General features: G+C 35.1%; 2 protein-coding genes across 5 annotated transcripts in view; one reads left to right on the forward strand and one right to left on the reverse strand.

The window, feature by feature from the left end:
* Positions 1-7,017, reverse strand: part of LOC109091716 (A-kinase anchor protein 9-like) — a 46,753-nt gene extending 39,736 nt beyond the window's left edge. For all 4 annotated transcript variants that reach the window (XM_042757880.1, XM_042757879.1, XM_042757878.1 and 1 more), the window contains exons 1-2: positions 6,785-7,017; positions 1,046-1,219 (exon numbers count right to left, since the gene is read on the reverse strand). In XM_042757880.1, the coding sequence (XP_042613814.1) occupies positions 1,046-1,219; positions 6,785-6,832 (222 nt within the window). In that variant the 5' untranslated portion in view covers positions 6,833-7,017. The remainder of the gene's footprint in view (positions 1-1,045; positions 1,220-6,784) is intronic.
* A 1,392-nt stretch (positions 7,018-8,409) lies between these two features.
* Positions 8,410-9,880, forward strand: LOC109091189 (uncharacterized protein C21orf58-like; the record flags this gene model as incomplete). Its single annotated transcript, XM_019104964.1, has 4 exons — positions 8,410-8,523; positions 8,720-8,831; positions 9,445-9,590; positions 9,692-9,880. Coding segments are annotated over 4 exons (561 nt in total), but the record flags the coding sequence as incomplete, so codon positions are not given.
* Positions 9,881-10,631: the final 751 nt, after the last annotated feature.

The raw sequence follows: 10,631 nt of genomic DNA on the forward strand, positions 1-10,631 counted from the left end.
TACTTTATTAATATATTGTTAATGAAAAATGACAGCGGTGAGAAAATACTGTGGTTAAAGGGACAGTTCACCCAAAAATTAAAAAATTTGATGTTTATCTGCTTACCCCCAGGGCATCCAAGATGTATGTGACTTTGTTTCTTCAGAATCTCTCATTCACACAATGTCTGAACTGTTAGAATTCTTGTGAACGCACATTCACAGCAGCAGGCGCCTGAGGCATCTTCTTCTTTTATGCGCATTCACAAGAGTTCGGACATTGCGTGAATCAGAGGTAAAAAAACCGATATAAATACTGTTCAGTTTCTTGCACAGACTGATCGTTTTGTGTCTTTACACATCAATGTATTGTCACGAGCTTCAGTGTTTAATTTGGATTTGTCTGTGCATGTTTTTTTACTCTCATAGATTTTGTTACCATTGCCATTCATTATACAGCTGAGAGACTGCAACGGCTGAAGTTAAAAACCGTAATTTGTGTTCTACTGAAGAAACAAAGTCACCTACATCTTGGGTGCCCTGGGGGTAAGCAGATAAACATCAAATTTTCATTTTTGGGTGAACTATCCCTTTAACAAAGCATCTGATCATATCGATGATGCTATGTTTACACACGCTTTGCAATTCACCAGCATCATGTCGACAGATGAGGTAATTAAAATTACACTGTTATGATAGTTTTATCATAAAGTATACATAAGACTACAGATTATTTAGATGTGGCTACGTGAGACTATAGTCTCTGCATTAATCCCTTTTCTTTGCAAGGCACATTGACATTACAGTATGGAAAACCCTTTTTTGGCATTAATCTGAACAATGCATAAATTAATGTGTCAGAACAGAAGAGAGGCTCTCAGATGTGCATGTACATGTCACAACATTTTGATTTTTCCTGGTAAAAACGTCCCGAGTCCTTCATTTAAAAAGTCAGAGAAGGTCTTGTTTAGGTTTTGTTACAAGTTGTTCACACATTGCCAATAAAAAAAAAAAAATGAAGACATGAAAATTCTTACATATAGACTCTTTAAAATTAAAAGCAAACCTCTGAGTATTCCTTGTTGATCTCTCCATGACGATTGACTGTCTCTGGTTCCTCGAGGTGGCGCTCTTGTGCTGACAGGTCATTCTTCTGGACAGTTTGGCCCTTCCTCTTCTGCGTCTTTTTCTGTGTGCTCGAACTTTCGCTTTTTGCCCGGCGCTGTCTAAAGTTAGCAAGCTGCGCCACAGGTTGAGAGACAGGTAGAGGGAAACATACATCAGGATGAGATAGCAAGAACATAGAATCAGCATTGTGCTGGACTTTAAACATGAACCATGTCAAAAGTCAAATGGATGCATCTCCTGCATGATTGACACCTCAGAATTAATCCAAACAAAATAAAATTCATCTTCATCTATAGTCCATAATGTGACAGACAACAGCAAGGAAAACAGGTTTAAAAAGCTGACATCCAAAATGATGGGTTCTTCATCTTTTAAAAATCATCATCCTCTTCTTTTTTTTGGAGAATCCCTGATCGTCAAGCATGGAAACGGGTGAGGCTTGAAACACGCACAATTCTGCAGGAGATGTTTCTCACAGCTTCTTTAAGAAGATTATTCCAGATTAAAAGCAAGCTCAAATGAGCCCTGCCGGACCAAATATGACAATAGTGCTTCCATGAACAAACATCAGCACAAACCCTAAGGCTGTTAAATTAGTCACGTGACAGCAATCCATCAACCAATCAGAACGCCATATGATTCCTGGGCATGTCTACAACTATGAAAACATTAAGACCACCAAGTGGAGAGATGTGCTCTGCAGAAGCCATAAAAACCCAATTAAAAAGAAAAAATAAAGAGGAGGAGCGAATGCACATGAACATGTATACTGTGAATAAACTTGAAGCTGCGCTCTGGACTAACCCTCTAACCCAGATCTGAGTATGAATACACCTGAAAAAAAAAAACACTACAGTAGACTATTCCACTGGATTACATTTGACCTGCTTTTATAAACATGTAGGGAATCAGTTTGTGTTTCGCCCACTGACTGTCAAATCACATAAGATGTTGATATGAAGAGAGCCCGGGGGACCACAAGCCACAAATGGCATCTAGAACAGCAGCTTATATGCAATATTCAGGCCACTCTATACAGCTTCCACTGGTAACTAAAATGGTGTGCATATCAGATTTAAATATAAATTTGATCTAATATAAACATAATATTGATTTTTATGTCAACTTTTAAAGAAATTTGCAACTGAAGTTAGTGTTATGGGCAGATAGTTGATTGCTGACCAGTTAACAAAAGCCATGGCAACCAGCTAACCACTCTAGAACTGGTTAATATTTGAGCTAAATTAATCCACCAACTCACAACGATCCAGAAACATCCCATTAAGTAATGTTAAAGGGATACTCCACCCCAAAATGAAAATTTTATCATTAATCACTTACACCAAACCCGTAAAAGCTGTGTTCATCTTCGGAACACAATTTAAGATATTTTGGATGAAAACCTGGAGGCTTGAGACTGTCCCATAGACTGCCAAGTAAATAACAGTGTCAAGGTCCATGAAAGGTATGAAAGTCATCGTCAGAATACTCCATCTGCCATCAGACGTGCAATCTGGGTTATATGAAGCGACGGGAACACTTTATGTAAGCGAAGAAAACAAAAATAACGACTTTATTCAATAATTCCTCTGTCAACGGTATGCTCTGTCTCTCTCCATATCATCCGCACCACAAGGATGCACTGTTTCTACGTGTATTTAGCTTTGATTTAAAATAAAACAGCGCATCCTTGTGGTGCGGATGACACAAAAGAGCATACACCACATACGGTGATATGGAGAGACACAGAGGAGACTGCTGTAGTGCTGGGCTGTTTGAACAAAAATTAATATCACGTTTTTTTTTCTAAATTATGCCGGTTTCCCGGTTTATGACGGGTTTTTTTTTTTCATGCATAATCAGGTGTACAATGCATTTTCTGCTGGTTGATATTCTTTTAGCCCGACAGCACTTGCATAAGACCAGGCTCCTCTTTTTGGCACAAGTTCTTCTGTGTCATGTTCTACTAGTTCTGCAGCATCCATCTCCCTGTAATGCTGTTTCACACATACTCCGTCTGCAGTGCATATGCAGTCCGCAGCACGGACTCATTGTGCTTTCACACAGGACGCGTTTGCAGTCCGCTACTGATCCACGGCTGTTTAGTCCACAAACAACATTTGAAAAAAAAAAATCAATCATATGTAAAAAAAAAAAAAAAAAAAAAAAAAAAAAAAAAAAAAAAAAAATATAAAAAAATATATAAAATAATATATATATATTATATATATATATATATATATATATATATATATATATATATATATATATAATATATATATATATATATCAGCATTGTGAGTCTTTTATCACGGAACAGTAACAATCTTTCATACTTATAGACATTAGTTTACACTCAATAAATATAAACAACGCATTATTCATGCATTGGACTTCTAGGTTTGTATAATAAGCTGCTCAAGCAAGTGGCAAAACATTTAAACACAATAATTAGCCTACTTTTCTTGTTAAAATATTTCAAATTAAAACACCACAGACAGAAACAGTCTCGTGCCTTTTGCATTTAAATCTTTATCACAAGCAATCCCACGGGTCTTAATGAACTTTGTTTTTCTGCCTCCATAAAAGTGAATATATATATTGTTTTCCTTGTTTATCTAAAAGTGCACTTTTTCTTGTTTTAAACCTAGCCAAAAACCCATGTGTTGCATGTGAAACAGCTTTAATTAGTATACATTTATTGTGAAATGACTGCATTTCCGTGTAAATCCATGTTCATTATTCCAGCGAACAATGCGCTGTCATTATAATTCAGCCCCTGCAGCACAGCAAAAATAGACTCGGTACATAAACGATCGCTGCACTGCTGCAGACGCACCGCTCCTGGAACGCACTGACGGACCGCAACCTCGTGCAGTATGAACGCTGGAATCCCTTAACATGGGTGCGTAAAAAAAATACACAGACGGAGTATGTGTGAAACAGGCGTTAAAACGTAACACCAGAGCACTACTGTGTTTACCCTCACCACGCCTCGCAGTCGCTGCTTAGAAGTGCAACATTGTAAAGGGTCCATCTGAAACAGTGTCCCGCGGCCGCGGCGCAGCATAACGTTCCGAACATTGAGTAATTAAATACATCGGTATGGCGGTATATTAAAAAATAATATCGTAACGAAAATATACACCGGTTTTCGGTGTGAACCAGTATACCGCCAGGCACTAGACTGCTGACAAAGGAATTATTTAAAAAAGTTGTTATTTTTGTTTTCTTCGCTTACAAATAGTATTCCTGATGCTTCATATAACCCCGATTGCACGTCTGATGGCAGATGGAGTATTCTGACAGTCACAGGCCTCCACGTTTTCATCCAAAATATCTTAAATTGTGTTCCGAAGACGAACAAAGCTTTTACAGGTTTGGAACGACATGGGGGTAAGTGATTAATGACAATTTTCATTTTGGGGTGAAGTATCCCTTTAAATGCTTGAATATTAATGCATTTCATGTGGCTGAAGTTACAAGATGAAATTCAGAGTTTGACAGTATGGATCCAGTGCAAGTGCAAGATGTAGATGAGGATTTGTTGAAATTGCAAGAGACAGTTTGGATCAAATCAGAGTTGAATATCATAGACAAAGAATTAGTGTTTCATTCCATTTAAATAAACGTTCAAAAAAATTACAAATTTAAGTGTGACAAATAAAGAAACAAACAAACAAAAAAAGCTGCCATAAAATAAGATTTGAATTTTGTCAATACTCAACCACATGCTACAAATGAGTAATGACTGCCTTCCATGGAACACAAAAGATGACTGAGAACTTTTTCCATACAATAAAAGTAAACTTTTGCGTGCAGTGTGCCCCACATAATATAAATACAATATGGCCATAAAACAACATTGGGGTGAGCAAATGACTACACAATTTATTTAATGAGTCCTGAAATGCATCCTTGCAATGTTGAGACTTTAATCGTGTGGTGCCTCCTGCAGGTCTCTTTATAAACAACAGGCAGTATTCTCCTGTGGACTGAATATCATCATCCAACAATGAGAAAGTATTTAGTTAATGAATGCAGCCAATATTGTGTCGTTTACATCATTTGAAGAGTTTGTCCTTCAAAATGAGGCAAAGAAATGCCTAACAAAACGAGAAGATGCCACTTCATTTTTGTTGTCCTCTCATTGCGGATAAAGTGCAGCTCCCGTAAAAGCTCTCTTGGGATAAATATATACTGTAGATACATGTGAGCTGCACTGATCCTGCCTAGACACAGAGCTGTGCCAGATTCCTCTCAGCAAATCAAAACTTTATTTGCAAAATAAGACAGCCTTATAAGCAGTGTTGGGCTAGTTACTAAAAGAATGTAAATATATTACTCATTACTAGTTACTCCTTTCAAAAGTAATATTGTTACTTTACGTATTACTTTCTGGCAACAGTAATTAGTTACACTACTAGTTACATTACTTTTTCTCCACAACCCACAGAAGTTGTAAATTTCTTACATATTTCTGCATCATCATTTGACCAAAATCCACATTGGATCGCAGTCAGAAGTTATTACAAACATTCAATAGTGACTGATAGAGACATTCAAGTAGAAGTGCTGCATTAATCTCATTAATTGTCATGTGTAGCTTGAAGCTAATTATAATTTCTCTGTTACCCATATACGATTATATTTCATTGTGTATTTTATCAAATCACATAAATTTGTAAGAAAATGTTTAATTTTTACTAATTTAACGGTTTAATATAGGAATATAATGTACCACATGCTGATCGGAGGAATGTGGGTGGGATGTAATGCCAGAGTAAAGTAAAGCCACAACTTACACAACAGTGTTCAGATCATCTTTTCTCCTGACAAAATCAATATAATGCAATATTTCTATCTGCTGAATGTAAGCTTTTCCATATTCCAAGCTTGCTTGCTGCACTGGGGACATCACATGCAAGTGCGAGTCATGAAAATTATGAAAATAAATCTAGGAATTATTTGATTGCTGGATTTGAAATCAGCGAGGTCGATGCATCAAAAGTAACTAAGTTGTTTTATGGATGGTAACTGTAATATTATTACTGAAATCTTATTAGTAATTAGTTACACTACTAGTTACTGCAAAAAGTAATATTATTACAGTAAGTTACTAGTAACTAGTTACTGCCCAACACTGCTCATAAGCATAAATGAAAGCTTTTGCTGCAACGCCAACACACATTTACCCCAAATTTAAACTCAAACTAAACAAACATATTAACAAAAACATCAACAACAAAAAAAGGTGCAAAACTTCCAGCTGAGGAAGATCGCTCTGATTTTGTGATCCAGTGCAAATGAACGACATACACTCAGAGAAAATTTGGAGTTCAAGCTTCATTTTGTCCATAATGACTTATGGCATGATATAAATCAAAAACTCAGCACAGTGAATTATGAGAAAGTTGGGCACAGATACACTGATAAATTGAGTCGGGCTGAGTAGTTCCTCATACTAACAAGTTTTATATTAAGATATTGTGCACCCAGAACAATGGGAGTGACTGTGACATCTGTCCCGAAATACAAGCGGATCTCAAATAAAAGCAAGAAAAAACATCTAAATAAATGTGGTAGATGATATAATTACAGACAAAAGGAATAACAAAAGAATATTCAAATTCACAACTAGCCTATGTAAAGTTATTCTGCTAATGTTAGCGCTTACCTTTGCTCGTCCGGCCTCTAATTTTCTCTGCCTTTCATCCTGATCCATTTCCTGGATCAAGGAATTTCATGGGAGTGAAGGAAACACTCAAGAGGACGCCAGTCAGCCTGAAATTGCGTTTCTCTAAAACTCCTCAAACGAATTTATCGCAATGTTTTGTGAGTTCAGAGATTTTCCTAAGGAGTAACTGTCAGTGTAATTTTCAACATGGCCGCGAAGTGTGTTTATCCCCGCCCTTATCAGATTGACAGTCAGCGAGAACCTATTAGAACAAAGGATGTGAACTTGTCAGCCAATGACATTTCTTGTTGCAGAAATACACCTGCTCTTTTTAAAAAGCCTTCCTTTAAAAGCGTTGGGCCTGAATGACCAATTAGAAAGCGAGTGCAAGCATGACCCTTTGATTGACAACTTCTAGAGCCTATTGCAGTGCAGAATAGAGAGAAATGCCATCCTCCGTAGGCTGTGTATTTGTTGTGGTAGTCGTGTTTCCGATAGTGGTTGTGATTGACAAATGAGAGACGCGGGTAAAAGCCCGGGAGAATCATAAGATTAACCATTAACGACAGCTGAATCGACGTAACTTCACTAATAATAATATAAGGCCCAGTCTCATAAATTGTAAATGTTACGCCAGTTTATATATATATATATATATATATATATATATATATATATATATATATATATATATATATATATATATATATATATTTGAGAATCTAAGTACGGAATAATAAACAAAGATGATAAACATAATCATTACCTTGTATTTGGAGTATAAAGGCATATATAAAGATACAAATATATAACAATATTTAGACATTTAAATTCTACATCAAAAGTAATTATTATAATTATTATTTGATTATTATTACATATTTATAAATGCTCTATACACATAATTGATTTTGTAAATTATAATAATAAAGTTTCCATAACCTTTCTATGATTACATTTTGAGGTTTTCCTGAAATACAAATTTAAAATATTTTGTTGGAAGCTGCAATATGTTATTCTATTAATTAGTTTATTTATTTTATTTTAGAGTACTTCACTATGGGTCCACCATAAACAAAAGAGCATGGGTCTGTATTTCTAATGTAACTTAGCAACTTGAGTGTTGGCAAAGAACTCTGCAACGCAGATATATTTTGACAACAGACACCCTTCTACAGCAAACATGGACAATAATTAAATAAACGTATCTATGAAGTGTTTTTAAAATGGCAGACCCAGTGGTTGGCCAAATGACAAGGCTGAGATTGAAAATGTTGGAAAAGGTAAGTTGGTTTAATGTGATAAATATTTATCAGTTATTCAAATCCTAACTGACATGATATTCATTCTTTCTTGTTGACAACATTCTATCATGAGACCAACCTTGTCAATTAAAAGACTTATTATATCATCTGTGTGCTCCTTTTTAGAGACTGGAGTACACAGACAGTAGTGATTTTTTTGTGTACTCCACTGTTGTATTTTTAAAATTTTGAGAGTAGTTTAGGTACAATATTACATGGTTGAAATGATCTGTGTTTTGTCTTTCTGACTAAAATTCTGTCCTGGAAAAAAAAAAAAAAAAGTTTACCAGACAGAATGTCGGATTATTCCAAACCTAAATAAAACCTCTTCTCGGGCCACTCCAGCCTGTGCCTCCTATACATATCCACCAAAGTGCACCACCTGCACCTCCACCTCCTCCTGCCCCACAGCCCACTCCAATTATTCAACACACTGTATGAAAAGTTCACACCTTTGGTTATACTGGTTTGATCATACACAGAATATCTACATTTACTATTCCAGTTCAATTAATGGCTTAATAGCTGTTCTAAAATATACAAGTACATAAACAATTTGTGTGTGCATGTGTCTGTTACAATGATATGTTGCTGGCCCTCTTCTGATAACTTATATTTCTCCTTCCACAAGGTTCCTCAACAGCCAGCCACCATAATCCAGCAGTTACCACAGCAACAGCCTCTCATAGCACAAATTCCACCCCCACAAACCTTTCCCTACAGAACAGGAAGTATTAAAGAAGGTACATATCAAATACAGAAATAAAAAAAAAAAAACTGTTATTGTATACTAAGCCAAAAAAAAAAAGCCATTAGTAATAGTGTTATTGGGACATTTAAACTTGCCTACAGGTACTTTTCTAACAAAAAAGAAACATAATTAAAATAAAAATTACAAGACCATAAGATGTTATTTATTTTCACTAAAGTTTTGGGGTCCGAAGGATTTCATTTTTTTTTTTTCATTTAGCAAGGACAAGTTATTTTAATAAAAAAAAATATAATACTATTTTTTATTGATAATAAAGTTATTTTTATTACTGATAAAAATATATTTATTATTTTCCATAATTTTGATATGCAATTATATTTGACAATATTATTGATTTGACTGCATTTTTAGAATAAATAATATAATTTTTAATAAATGTAGCCTTAGTGAACATAAAAATCTTTAGTGAACATAAAAATCTTTAGTGAACATGAAAACCCAAACTTATGAACATTAGCTAGAGATTCAAGTTGCATGCCTGAAATATAGCCAATAAGAATAAAGTGCTACTTTACATGGAGTTTTAACGACACTTCAAGATTTAAGCTAGGACAAAAATTTCTCTACTTTATTATTAATGACAGACATGGTGGAGTTGATGCTAATGCAGAATGCACAGATGCACCAGATCATCATGCAAAATATGATGCTGAAGGCTCTTCCGCCAACGGCTGTGTTCCCAGGAGGAAGCAACAGTCAAATCACACCTCTAGCCTCACATTCAGGGCAGGTAACCATCAAGAGTTGTTGTGTTCAGCTCAAACCAAGTTGATATTTGTACATTTTACAGTATGTAGTAATAAGTAAGAATGCTAATTTGATGTTGTTTAGGACCTTCATTCAACAGTTAGAGGAGTGGCTGTCCATCATCACCATCACTACGGCTCCCATGTACCACCTCTTACTCCAGTTGGCTACTCTTTTTGGCCCTCTTTGATGCCAGCAGGACAAGACAGGACTCATCAGCCAGCAGTGCAGCATTTGATTAGTCCTGTAAATATGCCCCCCTTAAACACATAAGAGACATCAATATAACAATACCAATAAATAATAATAAAAAAACCTTTAAAAACCTTGTGTTGTTTACATGTTTTGTTCATACATACATTAGATTTTACAGTGAGATCTTACACATTCTGTACAGACAGTACTAATTTTTTTGTCACAAAAAGAAAAAATCACTACATAATTATCTTGATTCATCATTAGTTATGGGTATCTTGTGCTACGTTTCAATGTTTAAAACATTCACTGGTCAGTTGTTGTGAATCATATAATCACAATATTCTCATGATAACTTGTTTTGCCTTGAAGAATGGGAATTGAAGCTGTGAACTCCAGGACTCCACTTGGACTCTGAGGTAAACATAGAGTAATTTTATTATCTTTTTCACTAATATTATATATTTTTCTAAGATAGCCTATTAGAAGTCAGTGCTCCTAATACCTTTTTTTCCATTTATCTTTTTCCAGAAAAATTGCCAAGGGCAGACGGATCCTTCATCTTCAAAAACAGATGATATATCAACATATGGATGTCTGTCATCAATTTACAATTTTATATACAGTTACATCATTTTGTTATTCATAGGGATTTTTTTGTGATTTTTAATTTTGTTGTATTTACTGAAGGATTAATTAAATATTATAATAGTAAATAGCAAAATAAGTGCTCAGTTTAATAGTAATTTTTTTTTTTTTTTTTTAAGTCACCTGGTATGCAGGTGGCGTGGCTGTTTTGCAATACAACAGACCCTTTTAAAATTCACAG

The sequence above is a fragment of the Cyprinus carpio genome, chromosome A6 (assembly GCF_018340385.1).
Source record: "Cyprinus carpio isolate SPL01 chromosome A6, ASM1834038v1, whole genome shotgun sequence".
NCBI lineage: Eukaryota > Metazoa > Chordata > Actinopteri > Cypriniformes > Cyprinidae > Cyprinus > Cyprinus carpio.